At 43.3% G+C, this 14821-nt stretch overlaps 1 protein-coding gene across 1 annotated transcript in view; it reads right to left on the bottom strand.

Annotated features, from left to right (window-relative positions):
* STAB2 (stabilin 2) overlaps positions 1 to 14821 on the bottom strand; it is a 263642-nt gene that overhangs the window by 38131 nt on the left and 210690 nt on the right. Inside the window, exons 56-59 of the mRNA XM_073620305.1 lie at positions 10110 to 10259; positions 5905 to 6009; positions 5703 to 5810; positions 1322 to 1515 (exon numbers count right to left, since the gene is read on the bottom strand). Of these exons, the coding sequence (XP_073476406.1) occupies positions 1322 to 1515; positions 5703 to 5810; positions 5905 to 6009; positions 10110 to 10259 (557 nt within the window). The remainder of the gene's footprint in view (positions 1 to 1321; positions 1516 to 5702; positions 5811 to 5904; positions 6010 to 10109; positions 10260 to 14821) is intronic.

Consider the following 14821-nt stretch of genomic DNA (forward strand, 5'->3'; position numbering starts at 1 on the left):
ATATCAGAGTTACTCTTTACAGCATTCGGTAGTGTTCCCCCTTACATCAGAGTGCTCACTGTTCTTCCTTAAATTAAAGTCCCCAGAGTTCTCCTTTATATCAGAGTCTGCAGAGTCCCCCTTACAGTGTAAAGGAACTCTGCGAGTTCAGATGTAAATGGGAAACTCTGCGTATTCAAATGTAAAGGGTAACTCTGTGGATTCAGATATAAAGTGGAACTCTGGATTCAAATGTAAAGATGGCACTCTGTGGACTCTTGTGTAAGGGGACTCTTGTGATTAAATATATACAATTAGAAATGTTATTTAATCACAAAATATAAGTATAGTGTATACTAGAAAAAATGTTTTTGCCCTGTGCTGCTAAAGTCTTCGAGTTGGGCTTGAAGAAAAGATGGCAACCCTACCCAAGATGGCAGGAAGGGGTCCCACTGCAGGACCATAACACAGGGCCCCGCGACAGGAGAAAAAGGGCCCTGGGATCAGTGGGAAGGGCCCCTGGAACAAAGGTGGGGGGGGGGCTTCATGGTTTCTTGCACCGGGGCCCTCAAGGTTCTAGTTAGGCTTCTGGTAACATCCATATGAATGGCAGCAGGAAGGTTTCCCAGCAGAATATTGCCCAAATCACCACACTGTTTCACACTTGTTTTCTTCCCATACTGCATGCTGGTGCCTCCCCAGGTAAGCGACACACATGCACTCGCCCATTCACATGATGTCAAAGAAAATGTTATTCATCAGACCTGGCCATGTTCTTCTATTCCTCCATGGTCCAGTTCTGATGCTTACTTGCCCTTTGGCTACGGACACGGGTCAGCATGGACACCCTGGCCGGTCTGTGGCGATGCAGCCCCATACACAACAAATTGCCATTTTTTTCTACTTCAGGGACATGTTTACTCGCTGCCTAAAATATCTAATCAACTTTCACATGACATTTTAAGGAGAATCAATTCACTTAACCTGTCACTGGCCATAAAGTTATCGCTGACCTGTGCATGTGGTATTTGAATATTGCAAGCCCCTTGTTTTATTACTAACAATATAATCTGCATTATCTGCCTAATTGTAAACTATGGAAAACATTAGTGCAGGTATAAATGTCAAGTCAATTCAAAAATATGCAATCTATTTTGTTTAAATAAATAATAAAAATATAAAAATGAGACAGCAATTTATGTTCGATTCCTTTAAGAGAAACACTGCTGTACTATGACTGAGAAAAAACTGAATTACGGTATATAAATGAATACAGTAACACTGAACTTTTGTAAAACAATTTTTTTTAGCTTCGTCAATAAATGGAATTAACAGACATTACCGGTCCTGTCATGGTACAGATGGCATGTTCATGGCACCCGCCGTTTAGTCCATCAGCACATAGGTTAATGGGTGTGCAGACAGTTCCATCTCCACTGTATCCTTTCAGACAGCTGCAAGTCACTTTCACACCACTTTGTGAGCACTTTGCATTCTTATCACAGCCACCATTATTTGCCAGGCATAGATTTACCACTACAGGAAAAGAAAAAATATTATTATTATTAATAATAATAATAATAATAATAATGTCATGATGATCTGCTATAAAATGGGTGCACATGTCATATTTAAACCATACTAACACCACTGCCCATCACTCTCTTCTCTATATACTGTACATATCTCTTTCAAAGGACTTTAGCAAAGGTGAAAAATAGCTTTCAAGATAAAGTTAGGCCGTGCGCGGTATGAGTGAAACATTTTATCTGCTAATTTACTGACATCCATTGAGTGTCTGGAACATCAACTACTTTTATTTATATATATATACATAATTACAGGCTGGTATAAAGAAATGTTATAAAATAAGAATGCTTTCAAAAAATAGGATTTTTTATAACAGCTTACCTGTAAAATCCTTTTCTTTCGATGGACATCACGGGACACAGAGCCACAGTAATAACTGATGGGTTATGTAGGTACCTTTAGGTATTGGACACTGGTCACACCCTGATCAGGAAGTTCAACCCCCTATATAATCCCTCCCCTTCCAGGGATACCTCAGTTTTGTAGCAAAGCAATATAAGTGTATTAGAAGAGGGGCGGGACCTCTGTGTCCCGTGATGTCCATCGAAAGAAAAGGATTTTACAGGTAAGCTGTTATAAAAAATCCTATTTTCTTTCTCGGATATCACAGGACACAGAGCCACAGTAATAACTGTTGGGATGTCCCAAAGCAATGCCAACTGAGGGGGGGAACACAACCAAGTAGGGTGCAATCAGACCTGAGGACCCTGTACCGCTGTCTGCAGCACACTACGCCCAAAGGCGATATCCTCATGCCTTCTCACATCCACCTGATAAAATCTGGTGAATGTATGAACTGAAGACCAGGTTGCGGCCTTGCAGATCTGAGCCATAGAGGCCTGGTGATGCACTGCCCAAGAAGCACTAATAGCCCTTGTGGAAGCTGCATTGATCTGAAACGGAGGAATCTTCTGTTTCAAACCGTAAGCCTGAATAATCAATTGTCTAATCCATTTAGAAATGGTAGCTTTTGACGCTGCCTGTCCTCTACTGGGACCCTCTGGCAGCATGAACAAAACATCTGTTTTGCGAATTTGAGCAGTTGCTCCCAGATAGGTCTTGACTGCTCTTAAAAAAAAGGAAGGCAGAACAATGTTTTGGTTTAGATGAAAATCTGAAACCACCTTCGGTAAAAAACTAGGATGAGGGCGCAATACCACTCTATCCTTGTGTATAATCAAATAAGGCTCTTTACAGGAAAGAGCTTCCAATTCTGATACTCTTCTAGCAGAAGAGATGGCTACCAGAAAAATTAGTTTCCTTGTCAGCAAGACCAAAGGAATCTGACGTATTGGTTCAAAAGGTGGTTTCTGTAACACTGACAAAACCAAGTTCAAGTCCCAGGGGTTTAGAGGTGCCTTAACCGGAGGATTAAGATGCATCACCCCCTGCATAAAGTTTCGGACCAAAGAATGCGAAGCAAGTGGCCGTTGAAACAATACCGATAAAGCCAAGACCTGGCCCTTGATGGTACTCAAGGCCAGCTTCATCTCTAATCCTAATTGTAGAAAATCAAGAATTCTACCTATGACATATTTTCTGGGATGCCAACCCCTGGATTCACACCAGGATACATAAGCTTTCCAGACTCTATGATAAATCATTCTGGAAGCTGGCTTCCTTGCATTGATCAAGGTAGATATGACAGGACCTGAAAGCCCACAACTCTTCAGAACGTGGGTCTCAATAGCCAAACCGTCAAATTTAGCGTTTGTAAGGCAGGATGGAACACTGGACCTTGAGATAACAGGTCTGGGCGTACCGGTAGGGTCCACGGGGAACCCCCCGTCATCCTTACTATTTCTGCATACCAAGTCCTTCTGGGCCAAGCGGGGGCCACCAGAAGTACCGACTTCCTTTCCTGCCTGATCCTGCGAAGGAGTCGTGGCAGTAGCAGAATAGGTGGGAATGCATAAATCAGTGAGAACCGATGCCACGGAATCACCAACGCATCCGTCCCGCATGCAAGAGGATCCCTCGTCCTTGCCACAAATCTGTCTATCTTTTTGTTGAATCGGGATGCAAAGAGATCTACATCTGGGACCCCCCCCATCTTTGGCATATGGCCAAAAAGACGTCTGGATGCAGAGACCATTCCCCTGGGAGTAACTGCTGGCGACTTAGATAGTCCACCTGCCAGTTCTCTATCTCTGGAATGAAAACTGCCGATATGCATGGCACATGCATCTCTGCCCAGACTAAGATCTGGGTCACCTCCTTTTGAGCAGCTCGGCTCCGGGTGCCTCCCTGATGATTGACATAAGCCACTGCTGTGGCATTGTCAGACTGGATCCTGACCGGGCAACCCTGTAGCCTGATAGTCCAGGCTCTTAGGGCTAGGTATACCGCCCGGATCTCCAGAATGTTGATGGGTAAGGTCCTCTCGGTCTTAGACCATAGCCCCTGGATCGCAGACTGTTCCAGAACTGCTCCCCAACCTGACAGACTGGCATCTGTTATTACCACCGTCCATGTAACCAGTAGAAAGGATTTTCCCTTCTGCAGGTTTTCGGGTATGAGCCACCAATTGAGGCTCTGACGCACCGCATGTGACAGGTGCATCGGAAAGTCTAATGCCTGAACCTCCTTGTTCCGGGCCGACAGAATACTGTGTTGCAGTAGTCTTGAATGGAACTGAGCATAGGGAACTGCTTCGAATGAAGACACCATTTTTCCCAGCAGCCTCATACAAAGGCGGACAGAAGGACCCTTCTTGGTCCTGACTGTCAGAATCAGCTCCCTTAAAGCAGTGATCTTTGCCTGAGGAAGAAATACCTTCTCCTGGCTCCTCCCCCCCTGCTCCCAGCTAATACGTTCACTTCTCCTCTTGGCCAATCAGGTCTTTAGTCCTTCCTGACCTGGAGGAGAAGCAGGAATATTAATTCGCTATTGTCACACAACTGGGTGAGTTGTGGGCCCCGAAACCACCCTTTTTTTAAGCCAATTAGAGCCTCGGGCTCTAATGACGTGCGTCTTATAAAAAAAACATTGAAATACATGCGTCCAGCACCCTGCATGTAGATTAGGGGCCAGGCGCATGGTGGCGCCCCTGTGTTCCTAATGGAGCAGCTGCCACTGCCCCTACTGGATGATTTCCCTGCAAGTGAGAGACTGAGCTGCCTACAGTGTGTGGGGAGGTACTAGAGCCATCTGGGTGCTTCAGCTTACTACAGCAACAAAAGTAAGACATGCAAAAGATGGTGGAGCTTTTAAGGAGTGGAGAAGATTATGGGGCATTGGGGGGGGGGGAGGGTTGTGTGCAGAGGTCAGAGCTAAAGAGGGATGAAAGTGAGATGTGTAAGGTGGATGCAGACGTAAGCAGCTATGGAAGAGGGCACACTTTGCACTCTGTGTGTAATGCACTCCTGGTATTTAATTCCCTTTTACGACCCTCCCATTGTTAGTGAAATTTGGCCACATCCACTATTTGATATGGGTTGGAGGGTGTATGTGGGGGAGGGGGGTTGTGGTCGGTCAGTCACGGGGGTCACAGGGGGCACACCCCCCCCCCGGGTCAGTCGTCGGGGCCTCGCACTTACCCTATCCAGATGGCTTCTCTCCTGGATGCGGGCGGCTGCTTCTTCGCTTCCCCTGCGTCTCCTCCCTCCTCCTCCTGGCGGCCAATCCGGTCTCCTTTCGCCCAATCAGGTGACAGGTCTCAGGACCCGCTTCCTGATTGGCTGGGAGAAGAATCAGTGTTGCAATAGTTAATATTCATTCGCTATTGTCACACAACTGGGTGGGCTTCGGGAGCAGTGCCCTGCGCCCCGAGCCCACCCTTTTTTGAAGCCTATTAGAGCCTCTGGCTCTAAACACGTGCTTCAAAAAAAAACCCAGATTGGAATTCATGCATCCGCCGCCCTGCATGTAGATCAGGGGAACGAACGCATGGATGGGGGGTGGGGGGGGGTGGCCCTCTATGGATGGGCTGCCACTGGTTGTGGGGTGTCGTGGTTGAGTTCCTGCACCTATTCTGAGAAAAAAAGCCATATATATATATATATATATATATATATATTATACTAGGTTTTTGAGCATGCAACCCGTTTTAGATCATATCCTCTACTAGAGGTGTATGTAATGTGAGACCTCAAACAGAATGGAGCAATATAACAACTGATTAGGTGTATTACCTTTACACGTTCTTCCATCACCTTCATAGAACTTCTTACACTCACAGGTTTTATCCTTCTTGCACACAGCATCTCTCGAGCATGGAGGTGTACAGACTGGAGGCAAATCTATAAGTAATTAGGGAAAAAGTTATTTTGACATTATTATGTCCAATACTGAAACTACTTAGTGTTTAAAGACACAAAAATTATTAAGAGTAACCTAATTTCGTTTCACAGCGTTTTCCAATCCATCCTCTCTTACAGGTGCACTCCCCAGTTCCAGTGATGCCTTCCTCACACTGCCCATTTTCCGTGCAGTCACAGACTACAAGACATAAATGGTAAGCTTGGCTCAGTAATAATCACGGTTCATCAATGCATAGTACACCACACACTATTCACATTGTTCATATGCAGAAAGGGAATGAGGAGCATACAACACAGTGTTAAACTTGTTTATGTACAGAAACATCTCTCTGGCATGCAGTGGCACATATATTCATACAAAAATGGTTATTAATATGTCAGGCTTAATGAAAAAATACATTGAGAGAAATATGGGAGCTGCCATTTCTGACCTCCCACTGAAAATGCTAGTGCCTGGCTGTCATGCTTATCCAATAGCTTCAATGCCTTAAAGGGTCAGTCCACCATAACATGATATTTTAGTTATAAGTAGAGCCTGGTAGACTTGCTTACAGTGGCGGTTGGTGGTATATTTTTATTGGGGGGGTTGGGGGCGGCAAACAATCCACCTGTCGCGCCACCCCCCCCCCAAGTCGTTCGGGTCACAGGCTTCCCCCAGGTGGCATGCCCTCCTCCTGATGCTTCATGGCGTCTTCCCCTGTGTCTCCTCCTTTCTACTCAGCGGCCAATAGAATCGCTTCTCCTCCCGGCGGCCAATCGGGTGACGGGTCTCAGGACCTGCTTCCTGATTGGCAGGGAGGAGAATCAGGAAGACAATAGCGAATATTAATTTGCTATTGTCACACAACTGGGTGGGCTCACTGCCCCCCCCCAAAAAAAAACACTGGAGTTCATGTGTCTGGCGCCCGCATGTAGATTAGGGGGCTGGACACATAGATTAGGGGGGCCGCGCCTGCTAACTTATATTTCTTAAATAAATTGACAGTGAGCTAACCCTGCCATATATCCTGACTTCACTCCTGTCCACCTAGAATTTTGTGTATCTTATCTGCCTTTGAGTACCACACCCTCTTTTGGTGTCTTCTCCATAATGTAAAATAAATAAAAACTTCAAAAAGGAGGGGTGGAACCCCTAATAATGGTCCCAGAGGGTGTGCAGAACCAGGAACACAAGTGCAGATCTCTGGCATATGTGCAGAAGTGTTGACGTAAATGTGCACACAAGTGGTCATCACTAGTTGTGACCAGACAGGAACATAAACACAGTGAAAGCCTTTGAAGATGGGCTTTTGTTCAAATTAGGACTGCTTTTTTTCTAGTGAGCTTGATGTCGCTTAGGAGGTCAATGCAGGTCAAATATACCTGTCAATGATCTTAAATGCACAGAGAATTTACCTGAAATCAAGCTGCATTTGTCCATTAACACAGGTCCAAAGCCTGCTAATGCAGAGACTAAAGCCTCGTACACACGACCGGATTGTTGGCCAACAAAACCATGGAATTTTGTCCGAAGGGCGTTGGCCCAAACTTGTCTTGCATACACACGGCCACACAATTGTTGGCCAACAATTATGAACGTAGTGATGTACTAGACGTACTACGTGGTTTTTAAGCTCTTTAGCGCCACCCTTTGGGCTCCTTCTGCTAATTTCGTGTTAGTAGAAGTTTGTGCGAGTGTTGATTTGCGCTTTTCTTTTCGCGTTTTTCATTTAGCGCTTTTCAGTTTGCGCTTTTCATTTTGTGCTTTTCAGTTAGTTTCTGAACGGCCGTTTGTCAACCAGACATGTTGCGGAATCGGAAGAGATAACGTGTTATTTATTATTGGCCTTGGAGTTTTTGCTTTGACGTTATTTCTTTGGTTGAATAATGATTTGATTTGGTATATTTTCTATATTTTTGGATGCATAGAATGTACTTTTTGGTTAAGTTCTATTGCCAGATAGCATGTCTAATTTTATTTGTTTTCTTTTTATAATGCACAATAAAAAAAATTGTGTAGAATAATACTTGGCTATGTGTTTTACTTCAAATGACAGTTTGGGAGTAGGCAGTTACATTAAAAAAAAATATATAAAATTGACAAGGGACACCAACATAGTTGTATCTTTGATCTTAAAAACTACGGGATAATAGTGTTGTGGTAACTTGCCTTAAAAAAAAAAAGCATAATAATATTATTCTTGATATCACTAGAAAAAAAAAGGCTTCGAAAATTTGTTTGCAATAACTCCATCAGTATCACCAGCAAAGCAGCTTCATTATTTACCATTAAAGAAGTAGAGAATGTGCGCTGCATTTCGAGATTTCATAATTTGCCACGTCACGAATGTTAATTCTCCATTACGAACGCTAGTCTACAAGACCGACCGCTTCTGCTTCCAAGCATGCATTTGTACTTTGGACTTTTGTCCGACGGACTTGTGTACACACACTTGGAAAATCCGACAACAGACATTTGTCCGCGGAAAATTTGAAAACCTGCCATCCAACATTTGTTGGTGGAAAATCCGACAACAATTGTCCGATGGAGCATACACACGGTCGGATTTACCGACAACAGCCTGTCATCGAACATTTCCCATCGGAAAGTCCGATCGTGTGTACGCGGCTTAAGGCCTCATTCAGACAGGAGAATAAGAGCGAAAAGGCTGCTGCGATTAGACACAATAATAATGTGTGATAATAATAGACATAATAATATGCTAATAATAAGCAATAAGCTGCAGCCACTTTGTGTGCGGACAGAAATGCAGTCCCTGTTTGTGTCCAGGACTAGTCATAACCCCTAATTAGATAGTAACTGATTAGATAAACGGTTACAAGAGAACAGATTCCTCCATCCATGCTATACAGTGTGAGTGGACAAATCCTCTTGCTAGGCTATTGTATTCTGACAGTCGCTGGTGATGGTTGTCAGTGTATCCAAACAGATCTGTTAGATCTCACTGTTTGGCCAACAAGTTTCAGTCTAAGAATGTTGTGCGGGAGGGTGCCGATGGGGCCACCAACAAAGTGACATTTTCACAGTGTATGGGCAGCTTTACTTTGTTAGGAACCTGACCACTTCCTGAATGTGTCTATTCCTGTCTGTTCCTGCCCCTGTTCCAGCTGCCATGTAGGTAGACGTCAGGAGCCTGTACAGCTACTTCTTAGCAAACATTAGGACTTCAGGCAAGATCATCAATTTATTATCTGTGCACACATACAGTGATTACAACTAAGTGCCAACTTGAGAAAAATCATTAGTGTACAAAAATGTAAAGAAAGCAGGAGCTGATTGTATTATGAGTGGAAGAGGTGCCATTCCTATCAATATTCGGTGCTCTGCTTTTTGCGAGATCCTACTATCTGCGTCTCTTTCTTGTCATCAGATAAATGAGAGTCTGTTCAGTGAGCCTCTTCAGTGATAGCAGCAGAATACTACATATTGTCATTTGGGTAAGCTGTGAGTCTGACTACTATCTTGGATGCCATATGCAAGATAGTGGCACACAGCAGCATCATCAGCCCTGTTCAGTATCATAACATCATCTTTAATTACAAGGGGATTAAATGTATGGAACATGGTAATTTAATATATAATCTTATGCCCCGTACACACGATCGGACATTCCGACAACAAAATCCATGGATTTTTTCCGACGGATGTTGGCTCAAACTTGTCTTGCATACACACGGTCACACAAATGTTGTTGGAAATTCCGAACGTCAAGAACGCGGTGACGTACAACACGTACCATGAGCCGAGAAAAATGAAGTTCAATAGCCAGTGCGGCTTTTCTGCTTGATTCCGAGCATGCATGGAATTTTGTGCGTCGGGAATTGTGTACACACAATCGTAATTTACAACTACGGATTTTGTTGTCGGAAAATTTGTGATCCAGATCTCAAATTTTGTGTAATAGAAATTCCAATGGAAAATATCCAATGGAGCCTACACACCGTCGGAATTTCCGACATCAAGCTCCCATCGAACATTTTCCGTCAGAAAATCCGACCGTGTGTAGGGGGCATTATGTGAAAATAGTATGGGGACAGGGTCTTTTTAAGGCAAAAAAGTAAAAGAGGAGTCATCTTCAAGCTGTTTCAGAGGGAACCATATTATTCTACAGATGAAGTAGAAATGAAATCCCTATTAATATAAATTAATACTTTTATTAGCATTATTTTAGTCACATAAATCTTTGAGGACTAAAGCAGAGCAAATTATATTCATGTTTGCTCACTTCAGAGATCTAGCATCTTGTGCAAATAAAAAAAAAAAAAAGATAAACCTACGTTTACAGTCTGGTCCATATCTCCCTGGCATACATAGCTCACAAGCTGTTCCATTGAATTCAGGGCTGCATCTGCATTCTCCAGTGCCAGCATATCCTTCATCACACGTTCCATGTTTATTACATGGGATCTCAGGGCTCCCAGGACAGGCTGGTAGAACAAACACATGAAATCACCTTAGAACTTACTGAGAGACAAACGAGATGCAAATGTGTATAATCGTATTCAAGATAAAGTTAAAAGTATAGTGCATTTTCGGTACCGTTATTACAAAAGTTACCTTAAAATGAATGAACCTGTACTTTGTCCACACAAAGCAGCAGGTTCACTGTGACCTAATTCCCCCAGCAACTGATCTTTTTAATCGGGTACGTTTTTTTTATAAGCATACAGTGCCTTGAAAAAGTATTCACACCCCTTGACATTTTCCACATTTTATCATGTTACAACCAAAATTGTAAATGTATTTTGTTGGGATTTTATGTGATAGACCAACACAAGGTGGCACATAATTGTGAAGTGGAAGGAAAATGATAAATGGTTTTCAATTTTTTTTTTTTACAAATAAACGTGTGGCGTGCATTTGTATTCAGCCCCCCTGAGTAAATAATTTTTAGAACCACCTTTCTCTGCAATTACAGCTGCAAGTCTTTTTGGGGATGTCTCTACCAGCTTTGCACATCTACAGAGTGAAATGTTTGCCCATTCTTTGCAAAATAGCTCAAGCTTTGACTGGGCCATTCTAACACATGAATATGCTTTGATCTAAACCATTTCATTGTAGCTCTGGCTGTATGTTTAGGGTCATTGTCCTGCTGGAAGGTGAACCTCTGCCCCAGTCTCAAGTCTTTTGCAGACTCTAACAGGTTTTCTTCTAAGATTGCCCTGTATTTGGCTCCAACCATCTTCAAATCACCTCTAACCAGCTTCTCTGTCCCTGCTGAAGAAAAGCATCCCCCACAACATGATGCTGCCACCACCATGTTTCACGGTGGGGATGGTATGTTCAGGGTGATGTGCAGTGTTAGTTTTCTGCCACACATAGCTTTTTGCTTTTAGGCCAAAAAGTTAAATTTTGGTCTCATCTGACCAGAGCACCTTCTTTCACATGTTTGCTGTGTCCCCCACATGGCTTCTCACAAACTGCAAACGGAACTTCTTATGGCTTTCTTTCAACAATGGCTTTCTTCCTATCGCTCATCCATAAAAACCAGATTTGTGGAGTGTACAACTAATAGTTGTCCTGTGGACAGATTCTCCCAACTGAGCTGTGGATCTCTGCAGCTCTTCCAGAGTTACCATGGGCCTCATGGCTGCTTCTTTGATGAATGCTCTCCTTGCCTGGCCTTTCAATTTAGGTGGAAGGCCATGGCTTAATAGGTTTACAGTTGTGTCATAATCTTTATTTTATTTGTAAAAAAAATTTAAAACCATTTCTCATTTTCCTCCCACTTCACAATTATGTGCTACGTTGTGTTGGTCTAGCACATAAAATTCCAATAGAATACATTTATGTTTTTGCTTGTAGCATGACAAAATGTGGAAAATATAAATATAAAGCCAACTTTTTGAGTTCCCATAGGAAAAGGTTTGCTTTAAACTAAATACTTACTGTAATTTTAATATTTTTTAAATACTTGCTGCTTATTTTTTTTAAAATATTTTTTTCTATTAAGTGTAGAGATTTGTTGATTAGTCACTAGAGAGAGTACCCCTACAGTCACTCTGACCTCCCTGCTGAGATGAAATTGTTGAGATAAGATATCAGTGACATGGGGCACTGTTTTCATTGAGTCCGTTGATTTTCAATGTGATATAGAGCTGTAAAGCAGATCTGTTGTGTAACATTTAAAAATAGGTAGCACAGCCTGTATATACAGTGATCAGTGTATGGTACCAAAAGCAAGCCCAATTTGTAGTAAGAAAAGCAGGTAGGCTACAACAAAGAAACCAAAGTCAAACAAACTGTGGCATCTCTAAAAATGTAAAAATTTTCTGAGCTCATGAAAGAAGCAAATCTGCTGGATATTGCTAAAGCCAGAGTCCTTGTTTAGAGATTTGTCACACTTAGCCTGCATAGTTCTCACTAAATGAGAGTTCTCACCAAAACTCTTTATATAATCCCTATCACATCAGCATGGATGTTTTGCTGGACCATATTTTACCTTCTACGCATGAAAATCAGCATTACAAAAGCCAATGGAAACTGACTTTGCAGACTTTTTAGCTTCATCAGCTTTAATCTGGACAATCCAAGACCATTGTGTCCATTCCATCCCAGTCACTTCCTGTATGCTCTTTTTACTTTACCACAATATGTGATATTGTTCTGCTAACCTTCATGATATAACATTGTTGAAAGTTTGGATTGTAATATACCTATATGTTTCTTTCTTTACTTTTTACTTGTAACTATCCTATGCAGAATATCAATCAAATAAGCTTGAACTGATAAAGGCAAATTAGGCCTTTGCCTAAGGCCTCGCAATCCAAGGTGCCTCGCAAAAGCCTAATCTGCCCGTAGCTCAACGTCTCCAGGATAGTCCTGGCGAATCAGAGTCCCGGAATGCCCATGGGGTGTCTTGGTTCCCACGAGCAACGCTTCGTATGGCAGCCGCAAAGTGGCATCACTCCTCGGCTGACACACACATACGGAGCTCTGCGCACTGACCCCGCCCTCTCCTCCTCCTGCTGTGATGTTTTCCTGGACACAGGAGGAGGCGGGGAGGAAGCACGGCCATGCAGCTCTGCGGGACAGCGCTGATCTGAGGTCTTTATTAATGGGCTAAAAGTGAGACTTGCGGGGCAGGGGGGGGGGGGGAGAGATAAACATACAGTACACTTGGAGTGGTTTGGGGGAGAGGATATATGGACACTTTAGGATTGTAGAAGACTTGGTGCTACAAGGGGGATGGATATGAAATCCATCCAACTCACCCCCCAGCACAAGTCTTTCCCCCTCCCAAAGAACCCCCTATCACATATCACCCCCCCCCCCAATCAAAGAGATGCTGTCTGTGGCTGTAGTGTTTGGTGGCTGCTGCAGCAATGTGAGAGTTTGCTTGTCATTACCAATCTCTGACTGTCTCCTGTTTTTATCTCTGCAATCTCTGACTGTCTCCTGTTTTTACCTCTGCAATCTCTGACCGTCTCCTGTTTTTACCTCTGCAATCTCTGACCGTCTCCTGTTTTTATGTCTGTAGTCTCTGACCATCTCCTGTATCATGTCTGCATTTTCTGACCATCTCCTGTATCATGTCTGCATTCTCTGACCATCTCCTGCATCACGTCTGCATTCTCTGACCATCTCTTGTATCATGTCCGCAGTCTCTGGCCATCTCTTGTATCATGTCTTCAGTCTCTGACCATCTCTTGTATCATGTCTTCAGTCTCTGACCATCTCTTGTATCATGTCCACAGTTTGACCATCTATTGTATAATTTCTGCAGTCTCTGACCATCTCTTGTATCATGCCTGCAGTCTCTGACCATCTCTTGTATCATGCCTGCAGTCTCTGACCATCTCCTGTATCATGCCTGCAGTCTCTGACCATCTCTTGTATTATGTTTGCAGTCTGACCATCTCTTGTATCATTTCTGCAGTCTCTGACCATCTCTTGTATCATGTCCCCAGTCTCTGATCATCTCTTGTATCATGTCTTCAGTCTCTGACCATCTCTTGTATCATGCCCACAGTTTATGACCATCTATTGTATAATTTCTGCAGTCTCTGACTATCTCTTGTATCATGTCTGCACAGACCTTTTTCTGTATCATATCTGCACAGCCTCTGACCATCTTCTTTATTGTGTCTGCAGTCTCTGGGGGGGGGGGGGGTTACAGAGGAGTCAAGAGCTGGAGCACTGCTAGGATGGGGGTCACAAGAGGAGTTGGACTTGTGTGGAGTGCGTAGAGGATAATATAGGATGAAACTAGAGCCACCAAGCTGGAGCCCAGAGAGGACCGTCTGGCTGAGCCCTGTACAGTGCACCTAAGAGGAGGTCAGTGACAGCGCTGCAAGGATAGTCTGATGGGGGTCAGTGATGTAAGGGGGAGTGAATACAGTAAGGTAAGGGGGCACTGATATAAAGGTTCCCCCTTATATTAGTAACCCCCCCCCTCTTTTACCTTAGTGTATTCACTCTGCAGGTGGTCTGTGGTCACCAGCGTATTCCCCACATTGGAGTTCCCATTTTAAATGCAAGTTGGAACTCCACGGACCCTGGTAAAAAGGGGAACTCTGATGTAAATGGGAATGCTGTGCACTCTGATATAAGGTGATCTCTGGTCACCAGAGCCCCCCTTACTTTAGCGTTCCCCCTTACTCCAGTCTGCAGCATTGCCCCTTACATCAAATTTCCCCTTGCACTGTAAGGGGGAATCTTGCAGACTCTGATGTAAGTGGGAACTCTGCTGGGTTATATTAACCTGAGCTTTATGTGAATGAAGAAATATGATTTTTGACTTTTATTCTACTACTACTACTACTACACATTACTAGTAGCAGCTGCACAAATTGTATTTATATTTGTGTGCATGTAAAATATATGTTTAATGATAATTTGCTAGAGAAAATTCTAGAAACTGTGAAATTATAATTCATAGTGTTTAAGGCTTTTAATATATACAATTTATACAGTTCATTTTTATCGCTTGAATTATTTTTCCCATTATGGGCGTGAGTGGGGCCTCATGTCTAGGTTTTGCCTAAGG

The sequence above is a fragment of the Aquarana catesbeiana genome, linkage group LG03 (genome assembly GCF_042186555.1).
Source record: "Aquarana catesbeiana isolate 2022-GZ linkage group LG03, ASM4218655v1, whole genome shotgun sequence".
NCBI lineage: Eukaryota > Metazoa > Chordata > Amphibia > Anura > Ranidae > Aquarana > Aquarana catesbeiana.